The sequence below is a fragment of the Typopeltis vanoorti genome, chromosome 24, assembly GCF_054136105.1.
Source record: "Typopeltis vanoorti isolate ZY-2024b chromosome 24, IOZ_Tvanoo_1.0, whole genome shotgun sequence".
NCBI lineage: Eukaryota > Metazoa > Arthropoda > Arachnida > Uropygi > Thelyphonidae > Typopeltis > Typopeltis vanoorti.
In genome coordinates this window covers 53,823,358-53,839,869 of record NC_143572.1, presented here as the reverse complement: position 1 = coordinate 53,839,869, position 16,512 = coordinate 53,823,358, and the positions used below count along the sequence as shown (strand labels likewise).

At 32.9% G+C, this 16,512-nt stretch overlaps 1 protein-coding gene across 1 annotated transcript in view; it reads left to right on the top strand.

Moving 5' to 3' along the window:
- LOC150093215 (leukocyte elastase inhibitor A-like) overlaps positions 1-15,752 on the top strand; it is a 92,261-nt gene extending 76,509 nt beyond the window's left edge. Inside the window, exon 4 of the mRNA XM_090414086.1 lies at positions 10,905-15,752. Coding sequence (XP_090270212.1) covers positions 10,905-12,151 — 1,247 coding nt within the window. The 3' untranslated portion in view covers positions 12,152-15,752. The remainder of the gene's footprint in view (positions 1-10,904) is intronic.
- The last annotated feature ends 760 nt before the right edge of the window (positions 15,753-16,512 follow it).

Below are 16,512 nucleotides of genomic sequence, written 5' to 3'. Positions count from 1 at the left end.
AGCGTGTTTTCTTCTAGCCGCGATGAATAGGTCAAGATGAAATGAGTAGACAACTGTCATCTCGTGTTGCTATTCTGACTAGTGTGTTATATAATCGATTTTTATGAGTTATGGGTTAAAAATATATCTTCGGGGAGGGGAGGCTCCGAAGATTGACTTAAAAAAAGGCCTAGATGGGGAAGGGGGGAGGATTTCCTCTATCTGTGATTCTGAAACAATGCACGCACTTTACTAATCTATGCCTTTTCAGCAAGCTCTGGAGTAAATGGATCATTGATAGGCAAGTATAATTTTCTTTCCAGGAAACTCGTGTTTTTAAAATAAAACAAAATAAATAAATAATAAAAATAAAGTAAAATATCAACCACAGAACTCACACTATTTCAAGTAAGTGATTCTAACCCATTTGGGATTCAAGATCACAAGATAGCAGCAATTGTCGTTTGCACCTCGAGGATTTCAAAAATTTTCATTGGCCGCAACACAATTATAAGTATCAACAAATTTTGTTACTCATAGTTGTGTAAATAACTGCCAAATTAAAAAAAAAAGTTACTTAAGGCAAAAAAGAGTTCCGCTTACTTGCTTTAGGAAAGAGGGTTTATTTATTTTATTTATTTATAACAATACTTACTAAGTAATAATGCTAAATTTTATATTTTTATAATCAGCTACACTGCGATATAAAAATATTCTTTTTTTAAATTAAAAATTAAAAATAGTATTTTTAAATAATACTTTTGACTCAGAGGGAGAGGGATGCATATTTATTATCTAATTTTTGAGTGAGGTTTGTATAGGGGACTGGAGGAGTCTAAAAGTCCTTAAAATAGCATTAAGTAATTTATAGACGAGTTCTTATAAGTCATATGCCACTCATCAATAACAAACTCCAGAGAGATATGCTTATTTTTCCTTATATTTCCTAGGATGTTGCCGATGTTTATTTACTTTACATTTTATTTGCACATGCTGAGATATTTTATTCTCAAACTTATATTGATAAATCGTTTGATATTTGCATTTTTTAAAAATATTTCCTTCCCAAAAAACTACTAGATCATCATGAGCTTCTTATTATGAATCTCAATATGGAATAAAACCAGTTAAAATGAGTGTATAATTATAATTCCAGATATAATAATTAACTTCATTAATGTTTACAGATCAAACCATAGTTCGTAATTATAATGGTTGTATAATGTTTTTAACCAAACCAACATTAAAATTCATTTCGTGATATGCGAGGGTCGGCGAATTAACGAGTATTCTTAAAAAAAAAAAAAAAAAGAAGAAAAGAAAGAAAGAAAAAAAAAAAGAGCTCATTATATTTTCCCACATATTATGCACCCTTTCAGACTTTAATTTATAAGTCTGAATACTCAATACCGTGGAGAGGTTTCCTTCTTATTATTGTTTTTTATTTATACAAATGTAGGGCTTTGTATGATGAGAAATGTCGTTCTGTCCAGCATGCCTTCAGACACGATAATTATTATACAACAGTGGTAGATGATGGATGAAGCCGGTAATTATAAAGCAGTGTTGAGCTATTCCTTCTCTTATCAAGATCTGCGAAATGAAACTCTAGCACTGTCATTACATTGGTCCGTTCAGAGATAATGCGAGGTCCGGATACTTATATGTCAACAAGGTTGTCATATTTTCTGACTTCGCCGGAAGTCTCCCACTGGGTATGTTAGTTTTTCGCAGCAATGACTTTCGACCGAGACAAGAAATGTCGACAATGGATTTGTTAGTTGGTTTTCATTCGGGTTTAATTCCTGACTACAGTATAACAGAAATATTATTCGTAATTAACCAATTAATTTGGATAAACCATCAATCTAAAAGTTTCTCACAGTTTCGTTTTTTTTGGGGGGCGGGGGTGAAGAAGAAAGAAAGACTAAATCAAATAACATTAAACGAATGCAACTTTTAAGAACGTGAAACTTTTTAGTTGATTTCCTTATATAGAAAGAATTTAAGGCATAAAAAATTCCTCCGCAAGACAGTTATCTAGTTTTAAACCGAGGCGAAATTTATTTTATTTATTTGTTTTCCCCTAACACTGGGTTTTTCCTCTCGCAAAACAAGAGATATACAGAATGGAGAACACGTCATACAACTACAAAAATATTATCAATTAAACGGTGAAATATACTCACGCGCTTCTAAACAGGTTAGATTATGAAAGTCAGACCATTTATATTAAAAAGAAAAAAAAACTTTTCCCGTTCTTAAAATTAAATTTATTTTCTGAATGCCATATTAAAATTATGATTAGCTGTGATATGCCACATAGAGAAAATGTTCGCTTATTTCCAATGTTAGGCGCGAACATCTTGTTTTCTTTGTAAACAGGTAAAAGAAAATGTAAAACCCATATATAAAATAAAATAAGGAATATTTAAGCCTTCCTGACAATGTTTAGCCGTGTACATTAATCAATGTGAAAAATGTTGATATCTGTTCCTTTTGGTTTGTAAGGACATCTTCAAAATAACAATAAAAAGATGTTCAAGATCTTTTGAGAAGAGGACCGTTGAGATTACTCATGTATAAATATAAGAAGTAAAAGTAAAAGAAGAATCTAGATAAACTGGGATGCTAACGATACTAAACGCATGCCTTTTTTTTTTTGTTTATTTGTTTGTTATTGGTATCACGTCCAAAGCAAGGTGGTGATGCTACATCAGGCAATGAAAATCATTATCCCAAAGACTGACACATCCAAGCTATAGCGAAATTCGAATCCACAGCTAGTAAACTAAATGGTGAAGACGTGCGCGCAGTCACTCAGGTAGGAATTTAGAGAATGGTGAATAAAAAGTCGATACAACACTTCAATCAAAGATTTTAAATGGATGTTAATTTCCATTCGTACCAATCCAGAATTAAAAGGTCGCTGTATGCTATGGATATTCCGATGGGGTCCTGTCTTTCACATCTCTGATGACGAACCTTCCCTGGATTTACGCCATATCGAAGATACCTTACCGTTAAGAAAGCCAGTTCAGTAAAATGAATTATTTAAGATCTGTTTAAGTTTCTAATGTTATTCAAGATATTTAGAGTAGGCTATTTAATAAATAAACTAGTAAAAATTTCTCTTTTCTTTTGATACAAAATCGATGTTTAAAAAGCTTCGAGTAATCTATATCGTCTGATGCAATGCCATAATGCAGAGTATGATTAAATGCCACCTCCCCCCCCCAAAAAAAATCCAACTGATATTAATACACTGTATTTTTCGTGCAAATACATTGGTTGATTTGTTGTAAACTGGAATAGCATCTTACTGCTCGGGGAACAACATAATCATCCAACGGATTTGGACAACTCAGGTTTTCCGTAGAGGGATCAGAAGGTTGATGTTCACTTAGGCAACTCTCATTCATTACATTTTTTTAAAAAAAAAACTTTTTTGTTTTTTTAAATATTTTTATTTATTTTTACGTAATCAGACTCTAGGAACCAAGCATGAGACTTTTTCGAACCACTTCAGGTCTCCAGTAAGCAGGGTGGTCTCAAGCTGGGGGAGATGATGTTTATCTCCCGCCTCTCTCGCATCAAAAATGCCCATACCGGGATTCGAAAACACAGCCTCTTAATTGAAGAACGGACACGCTATTCAAATCGATAGAGGCTCATTCAACTTCCTTTAATAATGCTATAAGTAAATTTATAGAATCCGACAAACTTAAGCTAGTACTGCTTTAATTCTTTACCTTGTTTCTAGATTAAAAACTGTGTTCTGCAAGTAATTCAAAATGATAATACAAAAAATTGTTTATGTTACATTATTTTTATCTGTCTTGTGAGGTGACTGGAGTTGGGATCAAGATTTGGAGCATTAACCACAAATCATGGCATTATCCTTTTCTGTATTCAGTAGGGGGAAACAAAAGCCTTTCTTACCCCTCCCCGCTTTTCATGTTTCAATCAACCACCTACCCAAGGTTATCAAACCAGTTAGAACTAATGTAAGTACTGAAATACCGTCACGTGTTACATCTGTTAAACGGTTTTTGCCTCCTAGTAATATGACGTCATCGATGGGACAGTTTTTAGGATCCCATCGGTTCAACACGAACGGAAAGAGTCACTGAATTTACGGAGGTTTCATTAGGAAGTTGAGGTGAAAGCATCATTGGATTGATATTTAGAATTCTGTTGCAGAGACAATGAAAGGTAAGTTAGCGTCTTTATCGAAATATAATTATCACACGAGAACGCTACTTTATTAATTTGATTCAGGGATAAAAAAGAAGTTTATTTTAATTAGCTTCTTTTTTTAGGGGCATCTTAAAAGAATGGAATTATTTTATCGAAGACCTTCATCTTAATTAAATCCTACCTATTTATTCATTGGTTTCAGTACATTATAGAAATTATGTTGTAATAAAAATGGAATGAGAAACAAACATACTCCATTAGAATCAGTCTAATTCTCTGTCTAATTCTTCAAATATTTCTGGCAGAAATATTTGAAGAATTATTGACTGGCAGTCATTACCATTGATAATAATAAATTTATTATTTATCATAATTTTACTAGTTGTGGTAGTGTTGGAGGTGGGCGGTAGATGGCGTTGATTCGTAGTAGAGGTAAGATGTAGAGACAGTTGAAGATGTCCTCCCGCGATGAGTCTTCGGACTCCTTGGAGGTATCAGGAATAATAATAATAATAATAATAATAATAATAAAAGTCTGACTAATTAGTTTAGCACTTGACGTATGCGCCATCTATATTTGAGATTTTCATATGAAACATGCAACGCTTTGACAATACCAAACGATTTGTTTTATATTAATTTAGATATTAAGAAGTTAACACTATCCGGTACAATTACCTAATGATTATTGATATGATTATTTTATTTTTATACAAAAATGAAATCAAGAAAATGTTATTATAACTCACCCAGTTATTCTTCGTTGATTGGATCGTAGTAAATGTTAAATCAGATACTAAAAGTATTTATTAACTTTCGAAAGTTACTCAGCAAAACACACACATCAACCACAGTAACCATTCGTTTCTTTGTATTAGAACCACTAGTGACACCTTTCGGTATAATTGAGACGAAAATATGCTAAATTATTCAACAGTTACAGCTAGCATTTAACAAAAACATTTTAAAATATCGATTTTTAATATATATATATATATATATTTTTTTTTTCTGTAGTTCAATTCGAGATGGTTAATTACCATTTTAATTCGTTAAAATGCTTTATGCTGAGGAGAGAAATTCAGTAAATTGGTACCTTATCTCACAGACTCACTACACCACTGACTTCCTGTTTTCGCATTTTCGCTTTGTGCATTCTTACAGGTATTTTTATGGGAAGTGCACCCCTTAACTAGTCAACGCCATTCTTACACTTACACTTTCTCTCAAACCCTTATACACACAAGCAGCTGCTAGTCAACATGCAGCTCCAAAAACATACCGAACCATCGTCTCATCCTCCTCTTTCATGTGTTATACCTCTGTACTCTGGTACAGTCGCTTCCCAACACAGTGTTCCCTAAGAACAACTTCCAGTTTTTCAGAAACCATCAACAAGTTCCATCTTTCTTCTTGAACATACACGGCGCTTATGCACTAAGTATGCCATACTTGACAAGAAAATACATTCTAGTTTCGATCCTTACCCAAATGTAAGCGAACAAAATTTGCACGTGAAGTATCCTCACGACTAATTCACTTGTATATAAACCTTTATATCAATTATCAAACGCTGACAACACCGCAAAAGCTTCAGCTTCACCCAACGACACCTATCATCAAGCCAAACACTACCCTTCGTAAGCAGCCAGCAAGAACTGCTCATCTTGTAGGGCAAACACCACCGAAAGGGCCCCTGATCAAGGCCAAGTCAGTAAGAACCATGCCACAGACGAGCATCCAATGGAATGAAGTGATCACCATCACTTCAGCAGAAAACCACATTAATGGGAGCTAAAGCCAGGAAGATACTAAAGTTAAATCAATAGAAAATTCATATATTTTTTATGTACAAGTAGTAAAATGACGTATAACCATATTATTAAGTACGTCGAATCAGAAATAGTTGCAGAATTTTCTCCCGCTGAGGCACAGCGTATACTTGACAAGTAATTATTCTCTTCCAATCGTGTTCAATTTCTTGTCAAGTACAAAGTTCAAAATATACTATTTTGTGACCAAAAGGGGAAAAAATTTCTACAACTATCTCTGAAGTACTATAGCTTTTGTAACCATTCGTGTATGGAGTTGATATAAAAAATAAATTACGGTTGGCCCTTGAGCAACGCGAGGATTAGGAGCGCCTCCGCGCATCGTTCGAAAATCCGCGTATAACTTTTGACCCTCCAAAAACTTAACTACTAGTAGCCCACCGTTGGCCGGAAGCCTCACCGATAACATAAACAGTCGATTATCACATATGTTGGATGTTATATATATATTATATAGTGTATTCTTACAATAAAGTAAGCAAGAGGAAAAATCTTATTAAGAAAATCATAAGAAAGAGAAAATACATTTACAGTACCATATTGCATTTATCGATACCGTAAGTTTACGTCTGTTTACAAGATGAATCGTCCGTCTGTTAGTACTTGTACTTACATCAATTTTGTGTTATATGTTACTAATACTAGACATCAAAATTGAAAAGATAATATGAAAAAGAAATTCATATTTATTTACAAGTATAACGATTCATGCACTGATAACGGAGAAGCAGCAATATGATTGCTTTATGGTAGCCTAGTGTAATCGATACGATTGTTTCGTGGTAGCCAAGCCTATACACAAATGTTATACAATTTTTATTCCATTCTAATTAATTAAATAAATGTAAGTAATTAATTATGAACAGTTAATTTTATGATAATTTAATGCTGCATCTTTACGTTTGTTTACATTTCTCTCGACTGCGAATTGTGCCATGTACGGTCTGTAAGTGTTTGTGTGCGTACGTTTTGATAAATTTTAACTGTTTATAAATAGATTTGTGTATATTTTATCATGATAAATGATAAAATAGGCTAATATCTACATATATTTTATGAATTCATGACATAATTAATTTTTCTTATTTTTTTTTCGATATTTCTAGGCTACGCGGTTGGTCTGCGAGTTTTTCAAATTGTCGCAAATCTCCAAAAAAATTTTCCAATTTATTTATTGAAAAAAAATCCGTGTATAAGTGGACCCGCACAGTTCAAACCACGTTCATCAAGGATCAACTGTATTATGTGAAGAGTTCCAGAACTATTTTTACTGTGTCATAAAATTAGTTTTTGTTACTCTTTTTTTTTTCACGATAATTCAAATGGTACACTAATTGAATTTTAACTGAACTTCAAGATTGACTAAGTCATGCAAATTTATTTATTTATTTATTTCGGATTACAATGAAACATTGCAGATCCTCTTCGTATGCCAAAAATAAATCTGCAAAGGATGCTTATGCTAATTCAATGCGGATTCCCATCAGGAAATGAAACTAATAATGAAAAGGTGTCAAGAATAAAGGAAAGTACACACACACATCATTTTGTGGCAATTAAAATTCACAATGAGTGTTCTCGGTGTTTGGTTTGAACTTTGTTTGACTTCTGTAACTCGATATCGGAAAAGTGTCGTTTGTTCCTCTAATGGAATCATTTTCCACAACACGAAAGTAGGCTAATGACTCCTCGCATGCCCTTGGAAGTAAAACGGGAATATCTAGCCACTGAAAGGACGCTTCTGCCTTTTTCTCAGAGCAGCAGCTGGGAACTGCTTATAAAAGCGAAGGTTTCTCAACACATTGCAAGGTCTTTACGAGGACGTTGTTAATAACTTTTTGATAAGATCGATAAAGAAAAGTAATTAAAATTTTGGATGAGAAAAAGTTCTTTGTCCTATAAACACTTGTGATCAGGAAAAGACCGCTAATAAAAAAAAAAAAAACGAAACGGCTTCGTCATCTCGTGTATATTTTAAAAGGTATAATCGTAATCCAGGTGGATATCATACATTCCAGATGTCACTTGAGACAATTCTCTTACGTTAGTAAATCTATTCGCATTAAAATACCCACGCAGTCAGACATCTAAAGCTTTGTAGTGTGGTGGTTTTTCTCTGACACAGTACTTAATGGGGATGTAACCATCGTGAAATGTTCTTCAAGGTCAAATGATGAGACTTTTAGCAACTGCTGCAGTTTAAATGTAATAAAGAATTTACGCAATATCCTCTTTAGAATGATATAAAGGATGGTCCATTTTCTTCTTCATTTTTTTAAGTGGAACGCAAGAGGATATTAAGAGCATAAAAAGAAAAAAGTAGAATTCTAATAGTATAAATTGGAACGTATAAATGGACATTATTATTATTATTATTATTATTATTATTATTATTATTATTATTATTAACAAAGATCTGATCTGATCTGATCTTTGGAATGAATTCTGAAAGAGCAGGAAACCAAAGTTTAATTTATTTATCTTTCTTTTCTTTTTTTCTTCTATTTTCTTTATTCTAATTCTATTTTTTTCTTCATCTTTATTTTTTCTTCATTTTTCTTATATATGTCGATTTTCTTTCACGGATAAGGGTTTATTATTAAATGAGGTCACCTATTTTTCCAGACTTTATTTATATCCCTCCCCCCTTACCTTGCGAGTGCATAATTTTTAATACCTAAAAGAAATTATTATGAAAATACATCATTCGGTGAAATTGAAATTTTATCTTTAAAATTTTGCGATGAACTTCTGTTTTTATAACTTCAATTAAGATAGATAATAAAATCCATTATACCTTTTTTGAAATCTTAAGCCAATAATGGATTCCATTCGCATTAATTAGAATCATCATCATCATCATAGTTTATTCACAATATGATGCAATATGAAAAGGGAAAAGAGATTTACATTAAAAATTAAAGATTGTAAATTATGGTCTTCCAAGTATTAATTAGGAAATTAATTAAAAAATTATAGCATTTTAATGATTTTTAAAAATACGGTTAGAACACGATATTACACAAAGATTTTGTTTAATATAGAGAAGCTTTCGAAAAATGTCACAATTTCAACCCCGTGCCCACAGAATATGTCATTCAACTAGGATCCTGAATTGAAAGATATTATTAAGGGTTGGTCTCGACTCATCATAATGAATAACCAATAAAACACACACAATTCACATAATACACTGGCCTCATGATGATTATTAAATGCATTTGACATAATCGTTTAATTTCTGCTGTCTTTGAAACACGACTCAAGGAATTACGATTGAAGCAACTAAAGCTGTTAGAAGACCAATAATTTGTTCGTTGTTGTGTGGGTGTGCAACAGAATATCCTATCTTTTTTTGCACGCGCAACTGGCTAAAACTCACTTTTCTTTTTCTTACAATAAAAAATAAAATAAAGATATTTGAAAGGATATCTACGATGTAAATTAAACTCACAGAACGTTAGGAAGTAGGGACAAGAATTTTACCGCTCATCTCCACAGATTGCCTGTTTCATTCTTGACAGCCAAAGCAGACCTATTGTTGCCATAGAAACATTTTCGTCACGTCCGTTTTCATAAAGCAAACGAAAAAAAATTACTACAGTAGATACGGCGATCATTATAATGACATGCAACTTCCTTTCTATATTTGAGAGCTATATATTTAAAATTACAGAGAGAAAAATTTATTTATATATAAACTGTGTAAATAATAAAAATAATGTAATTATAATATTTTATGAAGAGAAGAACTACAAAATTTCAACTTGGTATTAGAACCTTATTTCAATGAAGGATAATAAATATCTGCCATTATTTTGTTTCATCTACTTGGTGTACAATAAATAATAAATGTTTATTTTCCTTTCCTTGTTATAATATAAGAATAAGTAAAATTTTAACGTCAGTGTCTCTAGTATCCATCTTTCTTGAAACATGCATTAAATATTACGGAATTTAATTATTATATCACTTATAGAAAAAAAAAGAGGTAGGGCGCGCCCTTGTCGCTTAAAAAAGTAGCAGAACAACTTTTTTGAGACCGTTTGTAACGTGCCAAACGGGAATGAATAATTTGTAACTATTAGTGTTAAATATAACTATATGTTTATTTAATAAACATTAATAATTAAATGCTTTATTAATAATATTTTTATCAGCTTTCCACCAAGAGGACGCCAGTTTTACTTACTATTCACCTAAACTGGTATATAATAAATACCGTCAAAATGTATTAAAACCAGTTTAATGTTTGTCAGGAAATATGGAAATATTATTGATACATGGGTATATTATTTATTTAAAAAAAAAGACATTTTATTGTATTTAATTTAACAGTCAATATCTTATACACATTAACGAATAAGTTTTCTTTCTTTCTTTTTTTAACCCTGAAACTCTGCTTTTTCCTTCTACAGAAAAGTTAAATCGTCAAGAGAATGCATGCGATTAATAGAATACAATAGTACACTTAATATATGGAATGGAGTGTTTCGGCAATGAATCCTGGGATTCTACGGAGGCTCCAAATAACAACAGTAGTAGTGATAAAAATATTTCATGAATATATAAACTATGAACCTATTAATTGCAAGATTTTTAAATAAGAGCCCATATCTAATACTGTTAGAATGATAATTTTTAAAGTACTATTCGAAGTTATTAATTAATTTTAATTTATTTGTTCTATTTATTTATTAAGTTTTCGATTCGATTATCACGTTCTACATTTAAACTCTGAATTTTTATAAAATATTTTCCATTTGCGTATATCTCTCTAGCATTCAAAGAACGAAATAAAATATTTCGATAGTATTTTAGTGGCATTACTATTTAATGTTTAATATAAGGTGGAAAAAGTTACTTAACCTTTTTTTTTTTTTTTTTTGATAGGAAAGGGCACAGTGTTGGTATGCATCCTTTTAATTATCAGCAGCTACGTTCCTTTTACACAAAGCCAATGTCTATCTTTCGATGATTCACGTCGAGCCGATGCAGAAATTCAGAAAACTCTCCGAGCATTTTCAGAAGTGTCCATTAACTTTGCTTTGCAAATGCTACGAAGTCAAAACACATCTGTCAACCAGTTCTTCAGTCCATTTAGTGTGTGGTCAGCACTCATGGTAACATATCTCGGTTCCCGAGGACATACTGAACTTGAAATGAAGAAAATATTGGGTCTTGGAGATAGAGACAAACCCTTGGTGGCACAGAGTTATATGGTCTTTCGTCAATGGTACAATTCCATCCTTTACAATCCTCGATCTTCAGTTTATCGATTGGTAAATAAGTTATTTCTCCAAAAAGACATCCTTGTTCGTCAGTGTCTACTAGAATACATCGGTGACGATATATATAGTGTGGATTTCAAGGCTGATCCAGAAGGATCCCGGTTATCTATTAATAACTGGGTTACTACGGCAACCAATGGAAAAATCACCAATCTCATACCTCCGTTAGCTGTCGACTGGCGAACAAAAATGATTGTGGCGAATGCTGTTTATCTCATGGGAATATGGAAACAACCTTTTGATCCGTATTATTCGCGCCTCAGGCCCTTTACTACCTCAACTGGACGAGCAATAGGAGTTCAGATGATGACCACCAAAGGCATTTTTGCGTTTGGAAGAAGTGTAGAGCTTCAGTGTTCAGCAGTAGAACTTCCCTATAGGGATGGTCACTTAAGCATGGTGGTGTTGCTTCCAGACTATAGCATCCATGGAGTGGATGTTCTTACAAGATTCCTAACAGCTGAAAGATTACTACGATTAGAAGCGAGACTCAAACCTCAAGAAATGGTGCTCAGCCTGCCGAAATTTCGAATCAATACTACCTCGGAACTTACAGCTGTTCTTTATTCAATGGGATTGAGACATCTTTTGGATCCTCGTTATGTCGATCTTTCTTTGTTCACAGGTCACAGAGATCTAAGTATGGATGCAGTATTCCATACAGCTTATGTGGACGTAACAGAGTATGGTACAGAAGCAGCCGCTGTCACTACACTTCTTGTATCCAGGATAGCGTCAACAATATTTATCACTTTTACAGTGGACCGGCCTTTTGTATTTTATATTCGCGACAACAGGCTTGACACTGTCGTATTTCTAGGTGTAGTTCATGCTCCAGAGTATAGATGACAATCAGCTAAATAAATGATTGGCCTATAGAACCACACTTCACTCCTGTGCACGAAAAAATATTGGCTAAATGGAAAAAGTATTGGCCACTAAATTGATGAATTTATAGCTCAAAGGAGCAAACTGTATGAATCTGTTTCCTTATTCATGCACTTGCATGACTTATAAGGCTGTCATTCCAAAGCCAAGTTATAACAGAATATGTTGAGTTCTTAGTGTAAATCATTCATCATTCCCTATGAGAAGGTTGATGATTAATTATATCTTTAGACCTTTCTCAATAATCTTTCTGATTTCTGTAATATTCACTATCAGATGGAAGAATGGTGGTAAATAGCAGATAATTTAATTTGAATTTACACTCATTCCTAATGGATTTATTTTGTGAATATATAATTTAGACTTATATATTTCTACTCAACCTGATTTATTCAAAACTTGTTCTTCTAATAATATTTTTTTTTTCATTCCGATAACTAAATTATTAAATACTAATGCTAAATATTAAATACTAATACTAAATACTCATACTGAATACTAATACGAAATATTTATACCAAATACTAATACTAAATTCTTAATATTAAATATCAAATATTAATAAATATGAAACTTTAAAAGGGTAGTTAAAATTAAATTATATGAAATACTGTATTACTTCAAATAGCCAGATAACTCAGGTTCCTATGTGTAGCTTGATAAAGTTCAATACGAGTTTGAACAGGTTTTGGAAAGAGTGGCGTATATGTCCTTCAAGTGAATAATGGTTCAAGCAATAGGGTATAGAATAAGCACAGCAAGCACCTCCATGATAGAGAGGAGAGTGCGTCAATAATAGGGATTTACCATAGCAGCAATCGTTTTTTACGTGTCAGTCCTACCCACTAAGTAGGAAAGAGGAAAATCTATATAGAATATACGTCGAACATTTCGCAAACATGAGTACAAATGCGATAGTTGAAGGATACGGTATTTTTAAAGGGTGACCAACGGTTGAGAAAAGAAGCAATGTCAGAAGACCAAGCAAATGCTGTTTTTTGGATGCTGAAAGTTGAATATATAGAGTTACCTTTACTTATTTTGTTAGAAACAAATAAATTCTTTTTTTTTTTTTGTAAAGTACCTGAAAAAAAAAAGGAATACCATTATCATGAGCACATCTATGAATGGAATTTGATATCAATAAAAAATATCACTGATACACGGAAGCAAAAAATACACGAACGTGAATCCTACATATTATTATTATTATTACTATTACTGTTACTATTATCTGAGACTTCCATGGAATCAAGGATTCATCGAGGGAGGCTATAAATCACCCAAACCAACTGTCATATCTTCCCTTAAATTCATTCACACTATTTCCACTCACTAGCCCCTAAAGGCAAACTAATCCACTCACTCACTGCTCTCTGGGAGAAAAACCTAGCCCTTACCCCCCCCCCCTTACCGAGAACAACCTTAGCTTCCATGGATGCCCCGTGTTCTCTCCCAGCCTTCCATATAACGAAAAATTTAATCAGAGATATCCTATAACACCCATTCAAAAGCTAAAAGATCTATCATATCACCCTTCTTTCTCCTGTTAACCAGAGTCGGCAATCCACATATTCGCAATCTGTCCTTATAATCTAAATCCATAATCCGGATATAATCTTTGTAACTCTTATTTGCACCCTTTCCACAGCTTGCTTTCTCCCCTTGGAACCCGGGCGACCAAATCTGCGCACAATAAGCCAGATGTGTGGTCTTATCAAGGCCTTATAAAGGGATAAAATAACTTCCTTATCCTTATACATGTCAAGGTTTGCTTCAACCTTGCAATTATCCTCTGAGTTGTATTTGCGCCTTTTTTGCTATGTGACCAGTGAACTTCAAATTCCCATCCACCATTACGCCAAGATCCCTAGCCTTATCAGTTTCTTGTAGCCTTTCATGCACCTCTAACTCTTCCCCTAACCTATTTATTGTTCGAACACTAGGGACATATTCATACACCGCCTCATGTAAGCACATTTTCAAAGATTCTTTTAACAAACGTGCTGATATTCCATCTGTCCCTATTGACAAATTCTTATGCAGGTTAAGCAACAGCTCTTCAACCTCATTTTCATGCATCTCTAACTCTTCATCCAACGTAGCAGTAGCACCATGTTACATACACCTGGTCGATATATCTTAGCAAAGTGAGCACTCATGAACTGAACAATCTCATTAGCTTCCGACACTAGAGTATCATTTGCATTCAATAAAGTTATTCTTTCACATTCATTCTTTCTCTTATTTGCGACATAACGATAAAATTTTTTTGGATTGCCTTTAGCTTGCATAGCCAATTTCTTTTCATGCTAGTTACTTTTCTGGCCTGAGTTTATATATTTCATAACACCTTTCACTCTTATTCTCACGATATTCTTTTCACATGATCTTCTTCTTGTGGATCCCTTGCTTAACAAGAGTGCATCCATTTCGCTCCCAACTTATTTATTCTTCTTACACCTGGGATACATTCAGATACAGCCTCATTTAAACAAAGATTTCCATGCACTGCTGACATTTTTCCCATTCAGTAACTGATACCACGGGACCAAAGATATATTCTAGAAGCATCCATAGAATGTAGAGAATTCGACTGTTAATGGTCTATTATTATAGAAAAATTCATTAGAATAATTTTTTATTTATTTTTTTATATCCAGTCTGTTGAAGATTTTATTTCGGCAATTTTTCTTAAAAAATCTGAAATCAGTGAAATCACTGCCTACTATATAATTGGCTAGATCACTTGAAGATCAACTATAATTGATTTGTACTGTTTTAATTATTTATACAATTCACTATATTTACTATGATCGGTTTATTTTATTATTAACAATAATATAATAAGATGAAATTTTGCGATTTTTTTGAATTAAAAATATATTTGTCATACATGCATGTTGAGGATTAGACCATAAATAGACTGTAAATATTAATATGAAGTTTAAATATGGCAATATTTAAAGTTCGCCGACTATATCGCCGACTATATACAGATCAAAATAAAAACAATGTAACAATATAAAAAGAATGAAAAAATTAGTAGCAGCCTCGGAGATAGAGAATCCTCGATATCCTTATAAATTATACTGTTTAATTAACTTCTTTCAGAATTTAAGGTTTTTCATGAAATTACTCTCGAAAAAATATTGCATACTATATGAATTAATTGAAAAATTGTAATCATTATTTTAAAATAATTTAAAATAAAAAAAAAATCAATATGTATTGAAATGCATTGTATTGTATTCTACTGTTTGTGTGCTGTAAACTCAAAAAGAATTATACAGAAATATCCTTTCTATAAAGATCGGAACTCTTACTGCTTTGCATTAGCAACATTAAATTAGAATGACCCTCATTTGAAATGACACTCAAGGCAGGAAAATCTCGCTATTCTTTTGCCATTGCAGAGTTGTTGTTGTGTTAGAGAAGTATGTTGTAGTTGTCATGTTATTTACGATTTCTCATCAATATACCGATGTGATTGATCTTATAATGTCTATAAATATTTCTGAAGTGCCTCTGTAGATAACTGATAATAAATATGGAAAACATAGCATTTACCATGTTTAATATAATAAATAATATGGCAACTTTTCTGGTTCCATAATGCTAGACAGCCAGAAGAAAGACCGTTATAGGTTCGATTGCCAACTAGAGGATTTTTTTTTCAGCCGTTTTTGTGATAGGTGATTTGGGACAGGCAAATATCGTTTTTTTACTTCCGGAAACTCAGGTTTTAATCTCGCAAGTCAGAAAAATCGACGTAAGACTCATTCTATTTTAGACAAGAATACTAATAGCAGTAGCAGTCTACCATACTCTCTCTCTCTCTCTCTCTCTCTCTCTCTCTCTCTCTCTCTCTCTCTCTCTCTCACACACACACACACACACACACACACACACACACACACACACACACACACACACACACACACACACACACACACACACACACACACACATCGAAGCTTAAAAATCATTGGTAGACATAAACTCAATTATCCTTGACGACTAAAGCTGGGTACCTACCGATTTCCAAAAAAGTTTGGACTAAAAGGTTGTCAACTCCCTTGGAGGAGCATTAGATTTTATTTATTCGTTTTTAATACCCTCATAGTTTCTTTCCCCATAATAGTTCAATCCGAAGAACGACACCTACCGTTAGGTTGTGAAGATCTGTCTGAATCCAGCCTATAAGAGAATTTTAACTGTAAGTAAGGTGACAGGTTTAGATCTACAGGGTGTTCGGGATAAATTTGACATATTTATAATTAATTATATTTTTCCTTAAGTTACATGTATTAACACACACT